The following is a 17,255-nucleotide window of genomic DNA, read 5'->3' as shown; positions in this document are numbered from 1 at the left end:
TAATTGGGCACGACAAATTGAGAGTCAAAATATTCAGATAATTTATTTCAGAAATCCATATTGGACATTTGTTGCTAGATCTACAATAGTTAAATAATTGTTATACGAGTTTTTATCTGGATGGGTCTTGCATTGTGTAAACTAATGGGACACCGCCCTGTGTCATTGTAAATTGTTAATAAAGATATCACAAGAGAATGATGAAGACAGATTAATTCATTCTTTCAATTATATACCTACATATGTACCTATAGTAGCAAGTAAATGTAAATGATGGAATATTAGAATAAGCCTAATATTAAGTGTCGACGTCACATAAAAAATCCATATTATTATTGACGCTCTTAGCGAAATATTCTTCTTCGTCTTCTTCTTCTTTTTTTTTTTTTTCGTCGAAAAAAAGGCAATCACACATTCTTAGCATTGAAGATAATGACTGTGTCGATCCATGTATGAATATGTAACATTTATATATAGCCTCTTTGAATATACATGGTATATGTATAACTACGTAACAAGAAAACTCCTACCAAAACCTTCAACGATTCTGAATTTTGGGTTAAGATTAAGTTTTTGGTCTTTATCATAAAGCCGCACGTGTCAACCCTTACTTACTATCAACATTTGATGAAAAAAAATGTCGTAACTATTCAAAATTTCTCGCGGTACTATCGGCATATACCAGAAGCACAAATTTATGACAAAAACAATAATTTTATGATAGTATTGCTGAGAAAAGGTAGGGATGAAAAGCGACGGTAAATTCATTACCAGTATGGAGCTCACAAAATATATCTAACAAACTTGCGGACAAAATGAGAAGTCGATAATTATTATTCAAATGATATTCACACGAATATATTTTGTTACCTAGGCGGAAAAAGAATAGGACGAAACGCCCAGCCTAGCTGACTTTTCTTCGAAATATTCTGAAAGTTATCTCTATTAATCTTCTAAAGTGATAATAATTTCAAAAAATGAAAAATGTAAATAGTAATGTTGTGGAAAAAGAAATACACATACAGAAGTTGTCATAATTTCAAGGAAATACAACTTTTCAAGTTGATCGCATTGTTTGACAAGTTAATAATTCGGGTTACGTCTCTTAAAAGTCAATCATTATATGATGATAAAAAAAAAAATTAAACTATAACTAGGTATTACAGCCATTTAATCAATCCGTTGTGTGATATGAAAAAGATGGTTTTCAAAAATTTCTAATCAGGAAAGAGTTTTCCAGGTACTTCAGGGTTTTCTATCACACCTTTATAATATTTTATTTCTAAAAAATCTCTAATATTATTTGGACACGGTACTTGTCTGCCGGCGAATTCAATACTAGACATCGGATGTAAAAATTGCTCCGGAAAATCCTTGTTCTTCAAAAACCAGGCATCTTTCATCATCGTACCATTTTCAGAATAAAATGGAAGCAAATTGACGTGAAGATGGTTTGTTTTGGAGTATTGAACTTTAAAAAATTCACCCTCCGTAGCTTTTTCCCAAATGAATCCCTGGTTATCTGTTACCGGCTTGTTTCTAGCTCTGGCCAACCACGGAGACCTCATAATATCGTCTCGATTCAATCCTACGTCAACTTGATGACCCCATGGTAATATATCTCCATTTCTCATCGCCCCTAGCAGCGAATCTCCTTCAATCCAGAACCGAATGCCAACTTCTTCCAGCTTATCAAATACATGATGGGCTACTCTTCTCAGGCCCGTTAAACAACAGGGAGGTGTGTATCGGTTTTGATAAAGGTAGGATGGTATTCCATTAACAACGGATCCGAAACATCTTGGGGTCTCTCGAGAACAGCCGTACCATTCGACAGACCCGGATACGCGCGTCACTTTTTTTATCCCTAATTTCTCGAACATTTCACGTTCTCGACTTCGAGATAACTGCTCCACCTTCCACTGTGCTTGATGGCTACGAAATAGTGGCTTCCCTTCGTTGAAATGATGATCGTTCATTATATGCACCTGAGAAAAGAAGGCACATTCCAGAATTTCAGTGCAATACATGAAGCATGTGAAGCTTCTCACATCAAACTGGCCCCTTTCATCTTATTGATTTCAAAAAAATCTCAAGGGCATTAAATCAAATTACTCCAATAAAGAGTACAAGTGAGAAAAGTGACCTGCTACTCCTGCTAGAGGTAAGAAGCTCCACATGTTCCTGTTCTGAAAGAGTACGAACAGATCTATCTGTTAAAAATCAAGTTTAGATGAAAACCAAACGATATATTCTCACCACATCGATACCAAATTTCTTTGGTGTTGGTGATAAGAATTTCATCAATCCAGAACATAATGTATATTACGTAGGTAAATTAAAATAATATAATGGTTGTACTTACCAGAAAGCAAGCTCTGAATCTAAATACATGCATAACAAGCACATACCGAGAATGTGTAGCGTCCAAATAGATAACAAAAATCGATGTAACACTAAAAATAAACCGCAACATTTCCGACTATATTACGATATACGTGGCTAAAAATAATTATTACATTGGGCGTGATGTAGATTACATTTGGTAAGGGAAGATACTGCAGGCAATTTTGCATTCAACTATTATCGTAGTAATTTCATCAGCTATTACGGTATAAGCAATGAAATCGTCAGTCTATTAAAATATCCATAACTACATGTAGTACCGCTAGATGCTAAGTGGGAAAGAATTTCCTACGCTTTTAGTGATCAGAGAAAAAATAATGTTGGTTAAATATTACAATACTCAACATGTTTGATAAATGTAAAAGTCATAGAACCGCATACCTTAGCTCCCAACGCTGTAGTCTGGATGTAGAAAGCGTCTGTGAATGGCAAAATGAATGGATCGGATAATTTCCTCAACGTTCTAGCTTCAATCATAGTACCGTGACGTCCGATTATAGAATCACACGTGGATCCGTCGATATTCGACATTTCTAGGCTCCATTCTTTTACTCGCAGTGCCATCCCAATGCAACTTAAAGGATTGGCACCGACTGGCACAGAAACAGCCCCCAACTTTGATGCCTGGATAATCATACTCTGGAACAGTGAAAATGTTCAACTTATGTAATCATCGCATAATAGAAGTAAAAAATTATTAGCTGTTGAAACAGTTGGACGTCATAAAATCATGAATGGAATAAAATTTATGGGACGTGATAAATAGTTTTAAAATATGAGACAAACATCACAGAAGTTTATACTCAAGTTCACTCATCTAAGTTTGCGCACACTTCGATAATTTTTCTTACTGAGTTTAGTAAAGTAACTAACAACTCGAGAAGCGTACCTGCAATACTTGTTTGGTGCTCAATCTGGTAGCATCGGGAAGGAATAGAACGAATTTTGTTCTGATGAAAAAGAGGGGATTCCTTTCGTCGAAGGACTTGTTAAAATTGAGTTGGAGATTGATTAGCTTCACGTATCGCATTGTATTATTTTTGAAGTCCAGTTCCAGTGGCGGATAGGGAAGCTGGTCGCATATTATCAAAATGGGAATTAACGGAAAGGCGGTCATCACGGACTCGACCGTGGCAGAGACGTCATTTTCGAATGTTTCAAATTGACGGATAACAATCGTCACTGACCGCGCTAAGCCTCGATGAACCTTTTGGGATGTTTCGACCGTCGAGGCGGCCGGCGTCGCCGTCAGAGAGACGCTCGGAGCCGCGAATAATCTCCATATTCTATGCCACACGACTATATTACCAACCAACGCGAGCACCAGTAATATTTTAACCAGTTTGAGACGCATATTTTACTAGGAAAAACTCGATTTACTCAACAATTCCATGATTAGAACGGATATTTGACAGGTTGCTTCGTTTTCGTATCAACGATAACAACCAACAGACGACGCAACATTAACGGTCATGCTTTGCCGGGACTCGCTAGTCCTTGGCGCGGATTTTCAACTTTGACTACTTTACAATGTGAGAAATGATTGATGAAACTTGTTTTTGACGACGTGATTTACGAATACATTTATTACTTCAAAAACGAACCGTATGAAAAAGTGTTCGATTAATCACTGGGGTACTGTTTTTAACGACAAAAGAAACATTTTTACAACACGTACGAGCGTTGACTGAGGATAATCTTCAGTCAACGGTACAAGCAATGTGTACGAGACATTTTTCGCGCAGAATTATTATTGCCAAATTCGTACCCCTGGGCATATTTTCGTGCAAAGTACTCGATGGGTAATTTGGCGATCAGGTAGCTTCTTTACCGAAAGGAGCCGTCAATTACTCCGTGCCATTAGGCACACAAAACCGCATTAGGGTTGCCGTTTTTAATATTCTTCAGACAAGGTCAAGTTACAGCTATACTTATGCACCTTATACATAAACATGTAAGGTATTGTTACACGTTTGTATTAAAAGATCAATTTTTAAATTAGGGTATCTGTTACTCCATGACACTGGTGGAAAACCTGATAGTACATAGTACAAGGACTACGGCCAATAGATATTAAATGCATTCAATATAGAATATTTTTTCAGTAATCTTTATTTTACAGTTGGCTGTAGAGGAAAATATAATGAATTTTTAAAAATGTTAATGTTATGGCTTGTACGGTTTCACCAAGTTCTCGGAAAATTCTTTTATATGCTGAACTCCGCGAACTTCGCGTTCCAGCAATGGCAGTTTCGTCACGTGGAAGTCCTCGTACAAATCTGTAATCTTTGAATCGACGAGAGTAGTTAGATCAAAGTAGTTAAAAGTATGAAAAAATATTGAAACGAATTTTTGCAATTATACGCTATAGAAATTATAAATTGGAAAAATGATACGACGAGAGGTCAACGAATTACCTGATCTAAATGCTTATCCTGAATTTTGTGCCTGGCTTGGCAGAGTCTGCAAGGCACATCGCCTTCTTTTAGGAATAACAATTGGTTTACAATAACGTTGTGAGTGTCAATGCCGCATTTTGTTAACTCTTGAACTAGTCTTTCCGTTTCATAGAGGGACAAAAATTCGGCTATACAAACACAGATGAAAGTTGTTTGTTCTGGGTCCCGGAATTGGTCATTCACTTGACGAATCACTGCCAGCATTTCTTCCATTTTATTTGAAAATGTATCGACGTTGATATCCGACATACCCAACAATGAACCTATCTGTAAAAAGTTAAGTCCATTTTATTAAGATGATCTGTTTAGCTGTATGATTGAACACGATAATTGATTTCTATTGCACATACCTGAGATATGAAGGGACTGATTTTCATTTTCAGTCTCATTAATTTTCCTAAACCCTTCTCTACAACTTGTGGAAAGGACAACAACCTCAGAGTGTGACCGGTTGGCGCCGTATCAAATACAACAACCGAAAAGTTCATTGCTTTCACAAGCCTGAAAAAGGTATGAACAAAATTAAAGCAATGATTTCTTGTCACCATACACGATTTGTCGATTGTGTAGAAACGTTTGACTTTCTACAATAATTACTTCGACATATTTTGAGACTTGGAGTTAAAAAAGTTTACTCACTTCATTACTTCGGCGTAGCTCATAGCTTCATCTATTCCAGGAAAGGCGCCGACTATCTCCTGCATTACGCTTCTGCTCAAACGTATCGCTTCTCCTCCTATGACTCCTAAAAATTGTTGAGAAGGTAAATTCAGTTGAATATATTCCATTTTCAGAATAATTCCAATATCGACTAACCGGCTTCGCCTTCAAAATATTCTTCAGGCAGTTCTGTGATACCAACATTGGGGTCAATTTCCATGGCAAATAGATTATCAAATCCTTTTACTTTTGTGGGTACTTTGCTGAATTTCTGATCAAACGCATCTGAGATGTTGTGCGCAGGATCTGTGGAAATGATCAAGACGTTCTCGCGAACTTTAGCCAGTTGAATGGCCAAGGAGCAGCTGTATTGAAAAAAGAATTAGAGATACAATCATCGGTTTATGAATGTCATTTTAACCGGACAACGATTTTCCTACGATATTTTCTGCCTCATGTATAGGTTATGTACACATCACCTGCATGTTGTTTTCCCAACGCCTCCTTTTCCGCCGACGAATATCCATCTCAACGATCGTTGATCAATCACGTTTCGCACGGACGCTTCCAGCGGCTCAAATTCGGCATTCGCAGCCATATTTTTCAATCTCTGATTGTCTCAAAAATCGAAATGTCACCCGTCACGACAAACCAATTTCGCAATTTCGCTGCTTGCGCTCGAGCGTCACGCTCTGCGCCAATCTTTCACAGCTGATGCTAATGACAGTTGTTCCCAACTTGTGCTCAACTGTTACAGTGATAAACACAGATGCTCAAACAATGATGCAATCAATATATCTATGCTTTTACGAATCCTGTATTGCGTTTGAATTCATGTCAAACAAGTTTTATTGAAGAATGAAACCTTATTAGCCATTGTACAATGACAGTATCATTCCATTTTATGAGTTACGAAGCCGTGAGATTCATTGACCGAAAGCTAATTCCGCTATATTTTACAATTCATCCCTGGCTAAAATGACCGTCCCGATTGCGAATTGAGTTCCTTGAGACACTGTACTGGAACTAAATAAAAGAAAAATAATGCATTTTGACTTTTACTCGGATAGCCAAAAACTCGCTCCACATTTTGAAATCATAAAATTGAAAATACATCTAAATCTACCTCCACTACAGTACGTTTAAAGTTCGTTGTGAACTCGACCCATCTCTGGACTTTGAGCGGAATTCGACATAACACAGCTAGGTATTATAATATCATTCGGGTATATTCATCAAAATAAATGCTGTTTCAACCGCGACACTTGCAAACACAAATTGAATCGTGAACTAAAATCACGCGTCTAAGTTACAAAATGTTAACATTGTGAATTTTTTAAAAAGTAGAATGCGATTTTAGCACGGCATTTTTTTTTTCATCAAATCAAATGCGTCATTGCGCCTGCAGGTTTGTCTCTCCGAATATCCCCTGAGTTGCCATGGAAACGGGCGGTAGGTATAAGACTGTAAACAATACAATACATAACGCACCCGCATATCGAATGGTTTAAAAATGTTTTTCATACACGATCCGTTTGTTCGTTATTTATTTTTCTCCGTTATTTTAGAAAATATTTTCCAAGTAAACACGTATCCGAACGGGGAGTTGTTCCAATACGTTACTCCTAATATGTGCAAAAGAGGGGAATATTTCAACGTTGGATCATTAATTTGCACAGCTTGTGACACGACGAAGAACCTCGAACCCTCGAAAGACCGCAAGTTTAATTTATTGCCTAATTTATTGATATTTTAGGGAGCATGGTGTAATTTCTTCATTTTTGTTTTATTATATACTATCAATTATTTGTACTTTCAATAAATTAAAACGATGTGTAAACTTTTTCCAACTTATACTTTCGACCTGTCTCATTCATTGTATAAAATACAGTTAATAAATGAATCTGAAAAAAGTTGTAAAATTTTGAATTCGCCATTACAGGACTTGATTGTGTTTGCAATAAACAAAGTAGGTTCGTCAATTTTCAAAATGGTAATCCGACCTGTGAGCCGTGTGGCCCTGACAGGATTCCCACAATTGACGGACTGGACTGCGTTCCATGTTCTGATGCTAGTACTAATAGTAGCTGCGAATGTTCACTGATTGAAGTCAGATGTGAGAAACTGTTTTACCTCTTTGTGTATAGTATAAAGAACAACTGAATATTGAGAATGTAAAATTACGTCGTTATTTTTAGTGGAACGAGACATTAATGGGACTCTTTTGAATAACGTAAGATGCATTCCATGTCCAGAGAACTCCTATCCATCGCCAGATGGAACGAGTTGCATACCGTGTAGAAAAAAATCATTCAGGAGTCACATCAATTGCCCTTGCCCATTAGTTTCACATTTGAAAATCAAAGAGTACTGTATTAAGAAAAATGGGATAACGGAATGGCCTGATGTGAGAAGTACGTACTTAGTCAAATACGAAAGCCAACATATCGACAGTTATTACTTTAGAAATGAGCTACAACTAGCCGTTTACCTGTGTAAAGTAAGTATTCACTGTTCGGTATTCTTGGTATTGCTTTCTCGGAGGAATGCGAAAAAATTCACACAATAGCATGGAGTGAAGATTCTCCCAAAGATTCAAAAGATGAACAATTTAAAATTGAACCAGTGGTGCATAAATAACTTCATTTGTAATAATTATTGAAATTCATCACACTAGAATTTTATATTTGTTTTCAGAATGGAAACAAAACAGCTTGCGAGCATATGGCAAATATGTGCACCCTGACTTTATTTACATCTTTGATACCATGTAAATTATTTTGGGATAAACATAACTCTCCTTTATGGCTGTACTATGGAGAAGGCGAAGCCCCAACAGTTCTCAATCGTAAAAAAATTTCACAGCAGTATAGTCTGGATGTAGAGAGTAATGTACGTAAAGAACGAAACGAAATTGTATGAAAAAAAACTCATTTGTTGGCACTATGTCGTTAATGACTTTTTTTTATTTCACCACAGAGTAGCAGGTTGAATATTACATTTGCCACATTTTCAATGAATGGACAATATCAATCGATCTCAGCACCAACTTTAATCTGCGACTTGTTCAAAAATATCAGATTTGGTATTAATATTGAAAAGTCATGTGCAACAACTGCCAAAATACTCAATGATATAAGAATGGAGTTTTTTGAACCATATCTTGGATACAGAGAGGGCGACAAAATGATTTTATACGCACTGCCGGTTCTGATAAGAAATACAAATAAGGTGAGATGGTTAAGACATTTTTCATAATTAAGGATAAAGGCGGCAAAAAATGCCCAAGTTTCTTCTTCATCTTTGCGGCACTGTTTAGGATGAAATTGATGCTTCTCGATGGCAACTGGTAAGGAGATTTTTCTTTACTGATACTATAGCTGGCATTAAAGCCTTGCCAGCGTCGTTAGGCACTGCCTTTAAGAGAGAAGATTATCCAACTGTTGTGAGATATGCTAAATCTATTAATATTTTGTGAGTATTGCCTCGTTTTTTGAAAATGTGTGTGCTGTGTTGCAAAAATTTACTGTCATATACTGAGTAATTTTTTTCAATCATTCAGAATCAAAGTGCAGAATAAAGAAGAGAAGGGAAAAATATTCCCACCGTTACTTATGATAGAATATGGTGAATTGCTAAACGAACATGTGCGTCAAAACGTTGAGGTGCAAATTAGCTATAAAATCACTTACATATTGGCAGATAACGACATGTACAATGCCATAGAGGTAAACAAGTTTATTTTCAAGTAATAATGCACAATTTTGTTCGTCTAAAATAATCTTTAATTAATCAGTCGAGCACATCATTCATTCTTCTGATCTAATTTTTATGCATTTCAGGTGTCTACAGGCGTTTTGTCGAGTTTAGCAGTTGCTTTTGCCGCAATCAAGGCATGGAGCCATTGTAAACGAAATGGCAGTGAAGTTCCAAATACCTCCACGTTTTTCTGGTTTTTTATATTTTGCTGCGGTTTACTAGGAAACGTTTTTATATTCGTAGTTTTCTGCGCCAGTGCTTACATGTTCATCTTTTTTAAAGGGCAGACCGTGATGCATGTTTTATTACCGAGCGAGGCCAACGAGGAGACTGTCAGAATATTCGTGATCGTTGCGTTCTCTTTAAAAGTGAATAATGATATATTTTCATTCTTTACAAATCTGTTTGACAATTTTGAAAAGTTACTGCACCAATTATGTTTGCAGCTTGTTGAGATAATGGGACTCGTCTATCAGATTAGAAACATTGACATGTTTTTCATTGATTGGGAACAACCGAGGTCTGTTCAAAGCCAACCAAAGTACGATTCACCTCGTACATCTCTAAAGAAATTGTACGCTAATAGATTCTCTGGTGAAAAACGTAGCTCGCCAAAAACACCATCAGAAATAATATCAGCTAGTAGAAACAAAACACCGCACAAATTGAGTAGCATTAATACCCCGAGCAGGCGATCAAGACTCTCGATTCAGAGTGATTTAAACGATTCAAATCTCCCCAATCAATCAGGTGGAGATATTTTCTCTATGGGAGATACTGCTGATCGTACCGATCAAAAAAAATTGCCAGTTAGTATTTGGCGAACTTATTTCATCGCTAATGAATGGTACAAAATTCAAACAATCAGAAAAGTAAATATGCTTGTACAAGGCATTGCAACACTGTTCATTTTAGAGGTCAGTAAAATTTATACGAGCTTTTTGGTGAAAATTGTTGCACGAATTGTTAAATAAATTATGTACAACATTTTATTCCTACAGGTTGTTAATGTTAAATTCTGGGCACGTTCAGATCCAGAACTTAGCATTCGTGCTGTAGAGTCAACTTTGCAGGAAAGAGAAAGCTTTACGCTAAAATTTGCTGTTGGTACCTTAGTATATATGTTTGTATACCTTCTACAATGGCTGACAATGGTTATATTTTATAACAGATACGTCAAGAATCATATAAAAGAATTCATTGACTTATGTTCAATGGCAAATATCAGTATATTTATTCTTTCTCAGAATCATTACGGATATTATATTCATGGAAGGTATGGTTCATCAATTTGTTACAAAATTCATACTTGTGTGAATACGAAGTTGATGGTTACAACTTATTTTTCTGATTTAGCAACTGAACTTTTCATAAAGTATTCAACTTTCAGATCAGTCCACGGATTTGCAGATACTGATCTAGCTACTTTGATCAGCGACCTAAAACAAGAAGAAGAAAATTTGTGCGCACACAGAGGACTTCTACCCGGTACTACAGAACAAAGCTTTGTAATATCAGTGTCAGCAACTTTCAGAAACTTTTATGATAAAATCATGAACCCAATCAAATTGGTAGGAGTTATAAAGGATTCAGAATGTTATAATTTTGTTTTGCTTTTAATTTTGTTTTATCGCAATCTTCGAGGAGAATTCTAATATAAAGAGGACATTGTATATTCTCTGGTGCAGGAAGAGAGCAGATTTCTTAGAAGTGACATAATTTCAACGTCAAATTTGGAAAGAAACATTCAAACATATCAGAAGATGAAACAATTCCTGACCCAATTTATAGATCACTGTTTCAAAGACTTGGAATACACTGTTAGAGATAAGCAATTCCTTGAAAAACTTTTAGACATTGAATTCAGAGAAGGAGTCGAAAAATCAATTTTCTATGTTGGTAAGAAGCTTGATTGTTCAAAATATTGGGGAATTATTATTTTGCAACACAAAATATAAAATGCTTTCTCCTTTTCAGACAACAACCATTCCTTTGATCGTGCCATGTTCTATGGGAACGAATGGATGTTAGTAACTTTTGAAATTACCTTATTCAACTTTATGGAAGCCCTATTTGAGGACTACACTTTGGCGATAATAGTCACAGTATTCGCGTCACAGCTGTTAATTATCTGTTGCAAGTTTAATGGTAAGAAAAATTTAGCTCAGAAAACGTTGATCGATGAAAGATTTTTACTATGATTTAAGAAAATGAGCCAAAGTAATTTTATGCGGACAAGAAACTAAGTTTTCCAGGGTGCCTAAGTAGAAGCCCAGAAGTATGTCCATACTACCTAGAGTCCAGAATATAATTAAGATCTTTGTAGCTCTAGAATAATTGGTAACCCTGTTTAATGGGACTATCATTTGTCATTTGCTTTTATATGAGTATAAATATAAGAAAACCAGAAATGGACGAGGTAAAACGATTTTAAGGTCGTATTTACGAAGGTATCAGGATGATTGAGAACATCGTGAGGTCACTGTTTTACACGTACCGCTCACGTATTCTAATTACTGCTTCTACAAATACAAACTAATATTAAGTTAAATGTCATTGATTTATATGACATCAAAGAAAGACTGGATAAAGTGTGGCAAGTATTGTTCAAAAGTAAATAATGGGGAATATAATATGCAGATATATTGAAAACATGTCTATTGGTACAAAATAAAATCCTCCTAAAACAATAATCACACTGTTCTCTGTATATATTTTCTTGATTCATGTTAAGTTAAGTCTAATAGAAATAGTTCGAATAATAGGAATTTTAGTTACTGTATTTATTATATCATAAACTACACTTGTATCATCACCATCATTTCATTTATTATATCAACAGTGTGAACTGGAAAGAAATTTAATGATGACCACCATGTTCTCCACTATGTGCATCATGGTCATGGCTATGGCCATGGCCATATTCAATTCCCAGAGCTTTTTCAAGTCCTATTGTTAAGAGAAACAATGGAATACCCAATTTGAGGCCACATGTCGCGTACCGGAAGCCACGCCCCCAAAATGTTCCCCACTTTGTTACGTCGTAACGCCAAACTTCATTCCGCAGCCAAGGATCTCTTAAACCTTCCTTTGCCAATTTTTCTTGAACGCGTAGCAGTTCAGGTGCATTTTCTAGTTTGTATATGGTATGTTCTGGGACATTGTATGGTTTGTGATGATCATGGCCCCCCATTGCTCTGAAAAATGTAATGACTAAGATAAACTTCTGGGCAAGCCAGAGCCCTTTTACAGGCGATAACATTTTTTTAGAGGAATAAGCAACCGAACGATAGGCATTGACGATGTGAAGAATTCGTTTGAAACTACAGCTTGAAATTAATGACAATAGATGTAAATTCAGTGTTCGTACCCAGCGTGAGTTTCTGTCTTAGTTTCAAATTAAAGACAGATTTTCTTTTTAAAAGATATGTCGGTATTCAGTAGAGTAGAACACGTAACAAAACTGCAAATTTTTGAGGTTACGAATGAACAGTACATTAATACAGCGTCAATTAAGGTGTGCAACAAAGATATAAGCTCTCTCCAAGACTCAATACTACGCTAGCTTGCTTGTGCAATATTTTAATCCAGTGTCATAAATTTTCACCTTACCGTTTTAATCAAATTAAACAAATTATGTAACTTTAACCTCAATCCTCGTACTGTCGAGCAGACGAGAAACTGGAGCAGCAGTTACCTTGAAATTCGGAGCTACCAAATATTGCACACGAATTGCAACTTCAAGATGCATATTTCATCGAGTAATAAAACGTCGTGTCCGCAAATACGATTTCGGCAATTAAAACAATCCTGCGTATTATGATAATAAATAATTTAAAAAGGCAACGTCTTTATTAGAATAAACATCGTATTAGTCGTTTAAGATTTGTGAATTGCCGGTACTGCACCTCGACGAACGACCGTATCGATTTCTATCATTTTACGTACACTTCGTGTCATATCATTCCATTCGCCCAAAAGTAGTTTCACGCAGTTTCACGTGAGCTCTGCATTGAGGTACACTGCGGTGATTTGTGCAAACCAACGAATCAATTTTTGGGAGATTATATTGGGGTTTTATGAGCAGATTCGTGACTGAAAATGTGGCTAGAAGAGTGCGATAGTTTTGCTGAATTATGCCGCGGCTACCTGCCTTATTACTTGTTGATAGTTTTGCCCATTTTCATTATCATTTCACCAGCTAACCCCGTTGCCGCATCTCACGAGTTTCCCGTATATCGGATGCACCAGTATGACCTGCATGGCGTACCACATGGTAATTCTAATTAATACAATATTCTCTGCAATAATTTGTACAACGTCAAGTCATCGATCCCAACATTCGGGTCTGGTGAACCGTTCGAATCTTATGGTTTACATTAAAAGAACCTACACGTCATCGTATGCGGGAAAAATGGTTCCAAATTCTTACCCAATGCAATTATTGATATGCTCAAAGCAATTTCCTTGCGAAGTTATAATGACAAGAGGACTGATCACACCTTTTTTCCTGCAATTTCAGATTATATTTGAAATGATGAAGCAGGTTACAAATGGCTAAAATAATTTTACTATTATTGTGCTAAAAGCTACCTTTTTTTTACCACCGATACGTACACCTGAAACTTCAAAAATAGTCAACACGTACATATTTTTCAAAATATTTGTCTCGGTGTTTCAAACTTCTTTGATTGGGAAAAAAAAACAATTAATCTTTATGATTACTACTGATGTAACACGAAATTGTATTGTCCTTGAATATAATAAATTGTGATTCGCTTCACGCTTCGTAACAACTGTTTCTAAACCCATATCCTTTGTGGATTTTGATTCAGAAGTAATGAAGTTAATCTTTGACTTGTTATCTTTCTTCAAGGGTGCCGTAGCTCACCTGTGTCGTTAGAAGCTAGATCATTAACTGGATGGAGCACATCTAGACACTGTATTATTACCAGAGCCTTGGATCTGGCACCTGATTCATTTTATTCGATTCGCAGCAAAGCTGGCGCTTTGGTAGTTGTGCTTCCAGAAAAAATGCATGCTCTCTCAGAAGAAGAAAGACAGGTAATGTCGCGAGGAAGAAATAACGACTATAGTCATATTTCAGTTTCTAAAAAGTTAACGAAGAATAAAAATAAGGCTCATTCACCAAAGTGTTTAACCTCCTTCGATACCAGTTATTCGAAATCCATTTTACAGCATATTATGGCTTTGGAAGAGGCGATGCTGCTCGGACCAGAATCTCCAATTCCAGTATACTTTGCACCCTGGACGCCAGATCTCCAATTAATTCTGGATGACGTTTCGAGCAGTTTTTTGACCGATGAGAAGGCTGGTTCAGCTGCAGAAGCCATGTTCAACTCTGTGTCTGCAAGTGGTTACCAAGTTGTTGTAGCCACGAGCCAAGCTGTCGCCAGAACTGATGTCAAAGTAGCGACGCTGCAGGGAAAATTGTCGGGTACGGGACAAGAGGAAAAATTACCAACTATCGCGATAGTTGCACATTACGATAGTGCAGGGGTCGCTCCAGTAAGTACCAATCAAAATGTGTTAGAATGACATTCACAACATTCTCTCCAAATATTGTACAAACAGCGATGGGAAAATTATATCACCTGTGTTTGTTCCAGGAATTATCATTCGGAGCAGATAGTAACGCATCTGGTGTATCGATGTTATTAGAATTGGCCAGACTCTTTTCAGCATTGTATTCAGTGGGAAGGTCGAGACCACGGCAGAATTTGGTATTCATCTTGACCGGTGCTGGAAAATTAAATTATCAGGGAAGTAAAAAGTGGCTAGAGGATCAACTTGATGGTTTAGAAGGCTCGATAATACAGGTAAATTTACCAAAGCATTGCTACTGGGAGTTATTAAAAAGATTCCTATGAAGTACAATTACTTTGAAGTACAGAACTGCAATTTTTCACTCCTAATTCTCATCTTTCAGGATGCTTCCTATGTAATTTGTCTTGACTCTGTATCATCGAGCGATAATTTATACGTACATGTGTCAAAACCGCCAAAAGAAAACTCCCCTGGTGGTCTTTTCTACAAAGAACTCAAAGCCGTTTCCGACGCGATTGGCGGTATTAACGTGGAAGGGGTACACAAAAAAATCAATCTTGCTGAAGAAACACTGGCGTGGGAGCATGAGAGGTACAGCATCAGAAGGCTGCCAGCTGCAACTATATCTAGTTTAAAAAGTCACAAGGACCCGGCGAGAGCGTCTATTTTAGATATGCGACAGGATGATCAAATAGACAGACTACACACAAATACCAAAATTGTAGCCGAAGCGCTCGCCAGACACATTTATAATCTGAGTTCTAGTCAAATTTTTGCCGATTCTCTGGTAATTGGGATTATAATATCAATACTTATCATATCCAATTTGTAGTCGCAGATGTTGCTTTATAGAACGTTCTTTTTTTTTTCAGAGTGTTTCCAAAGATGCTTTACTTCTCTGGCAAGAGTATTTGAGCAACCAACCGAGAGCTGCTCCGTTATTAGCTGACAAACAAAATCCTTTGGTGACAACCTTGAAGGAGGCAATGTCCCGATATCTCGGAGATGTAAAAGTGACACTCCACACTCCTGATAAACGTGATCCTGAATTTGTCTTCTATGACGTGACAAAAGCCACACTTAATGTTTACAGGTGAATATACTTTCAAGTGAAAATTACGTCACTGAGAATGATTTCTCTATCTATACTTTAATAATCACGTAGCTGTAAGATAAGTCGTATGTGACTAACCATTGATTCTTTGTTTGATTACAGCGTCAAACCTGCAGTATTCGATCTCTTCTTAACATTCGCCATAGTCTTGTACCTTGGCATAGTTTATCTAGTGGTTCACAACTTCACTCATGCGTACAATCTGGCGACAAGCCTCTCTGTGAAAAGTAAAACATCGTAGGATGGCAGAGACGATTTGCATTCATCAATACATCAGATTAGTAACTATTCGTATGTTTATTTAATGCAGTAAAACAAAAAAAAAGTGAAGAGAACAATTATAAATGCAGTTTCGACGATCAGCCAAGGATCTGTGTAACTAGAATTTTTATCATTCGGTTACCTTTTCACTCATAATGTATTTGAGGAGTGTAAAATATTAGGTGAAAGATCAATGTGCGTAGAGATGGATTTCTTGCAACGTCAGTATCATGTAATGTTACCCTCGCTAATCTTAACGCATTTGCAGCGATACTTACAAACGTTAAGCTCTTAAATTATCAGCATGTAATGAATACACGATGCTATTTCTCATATGTTTATAATTACGTTATGAAAAACTAAATATTGTAAAATCCTGATGTTGATTGGTAAACGACAAATTGGGTTTTCCCGAAAATCGTAGAATTTATTGCATTAATCTCATATAAGGGTTACCAGAAGAGAATGAAAGACGAAAAATGAAAAAAAAAAACAATTGTAAAGCAATGAAGACAGTAAAATATTACTAACGATAAGTGAGTAAACCTGTAGAGAATAATAAGAAATTGAAAGATCAATAGCTTTTAACATTTGAAAATTATTTCCGATATTTATCCATCATTCAGATAAATCTCATTTTTTTTTTTTTTGTACAGAAATGTATATTGTTTCAACGGAACATATTAATAGCTAATTGTAGAATAGAAAAACTACTAGTCGCCTTGAGTGAAATTTACAAAAATCTGCTCAATAGTTCGAACATGGCGAAGAAATTTGTTTGAAGAAAGATGAAATAATGTACAGAGCAATCAAGGAAAAATTCCTTAGTACACAATAATTATCCATTTCTTTACTTTTTGGCAAAAGGAAATGATGTTTGATCAAGTTTTTACTCATTATACAAACGCCAATGCAACAATTACTGTTTAAGATTAATGAAAATCAAGATTCTTCGTTGAGTAGACTAAAATAGATACATGTGAAATTTTTTTTTTTTTTTGTTAGCCCATAAATTTTTTGTATAATTT

At 36.2% G+C, this 17,255-nt stretch overlaps 4 protein-coding genes across 5 annotated transcripts; 2 read left to right on the top strand and 2 right to left on the bottom strand.

The window, feature by feature from the left end:
* Positions 1-17: 17 nt before the first annotated feature.
* LOC124305803 (fukutin-related protein) lies at positions 18-4,241 on the bottom strand. Of its 2 annotated transcripts, XM_046765654.1 has the most exons (4): positions 3,296-4,241; positions 2,788-3,045; positions 2,366-2,384; positions 1,788-1,988 (listed from the first exon to the last, which is right to left on the bottom strand). In XM_046765654.1, the coding sequence occupies exons 1-4, from the start codon at positions 3,758-3,760 to the stop codon at positions 1,936-1,938; spliced, it is 795 nt and encodes a 264-aa protein (XP_046621610.1). In that variant the 5' UTR covers positions 3,761-4,241; the 3' UTR covers positions 1,788-1,935. The 2 variants fall into 2 exon arrangements, with proteins under 2 accessions (XP_046621600.1, XP_046621610.1); XM_046765644.1 differs by lacking the exon at positions 2,366-2,384 and having other exon boundaries at positions 18-1,988; positions 3,296-4,237.
* Positions 4,242-4,500: 259 nt separating this feature from the next.
* Positions 4,501-6,245, bottom strand: LOC124305814 (ATPase ASNA1 homolog). Its single transcript, XM_046765683.1, has 6 exons — positions 6,005-6,245; positions 5,682-5,890; positions 5,505-5,610; positions 5,216-5,366; positions 4,824-5,132; positions 4,501-4,692 (listed from the first exon to the last, which is right to left on the bottom strand). Exons 1-6 carry the CDS (start codon positions 6,121-6,123, stop codon positions 4,573-4,575), a joined length of 1,014 nt encoding a protein of 337 aa, XP_046621639.1. The 5' UTR covers positions 6,124-6,245; the 3' UTR covers positions 4,501-4,572.
* Positions 6,246-7,508: 1,263 nt separating this feature from the next.
* LOC124305766 (meckelin) lies at positions 7,509-12,159 on the top strand. The gene is made up of 12 exons (XM_046765532.1): positions 7,509-7,641; positions 7,724-8,025; positions 8,223-8,417; positions 8,505-8,756; positions 8,845-8,999; positions 9,088-9,253; positions 9,368-9,652; positions 9,731-10,201; positions 10,286-10,560; positions 10,675-10,855; positions 10,973-11,183; positions 11,262-12,159. Exons 3-12 carry the CDS (start codon positions 8,250-8,252, stop codon positions 11,483-11,485), a joined length of 2,388 nt encoding a protein of 795 aa, XP_046621488.1. The 5' UTR covers positions 7,509-7,641; positions 7,724-8,025; positions 8,223-8,249; the 3' UTR covers positions 11,486-12,159.
* An 864-nt stretch (positions 12,160-13,023) lies between these two features.
* LOC124305794 (nicalin-1) lies at positions 13,024-16,778 on the top strand. The gene is made up of 7 exons (XM_046765633.1): positions 13,024-13,560; positions 14,161-14,348; positions 14,484-14,813; positions 14,915-15,124; positions 15,235-15,639; positions 15,725-15,945; positions 16,069-16,778. The coding sequence occupies exons 1-7, from the start codon at positions 13,386-13,388 to the stop codon at positions 16,205-16,207; spliced, it is 1,668 nt and encodes a 555-aa protein (XP_046621589.1). The 5' UTR covers positions 13,024-13,385; the 3' UTR covers positions 16,208-16,778.
* The last annotated feature ends 477 nt before the right edge of the window (positions 16,779-17,255 follow it).

The sequence above is a fragment of the Neodiprion virginianus genome, chromosome 1, assembly GCF_021901495.1.
Source record: "Neodiprion virginianus isolate iyNeoVirg1 chromosome 1, iyNeoVirg1.1, whole genome shotgun sequence".
In the NCBI taxonomy this organism is placed as follows: Eukaryota; Metazoa; Arthropoda; class Insecta; order Hymenoptera; family Diprionidae; genus Neodiprion; species Neodiprion virginianus.
The sequence above is the reverse complement of the archived record's forward strand: the minus strand, read 5'-3'. Positions and strand labels throughout refer to the sequence as shown.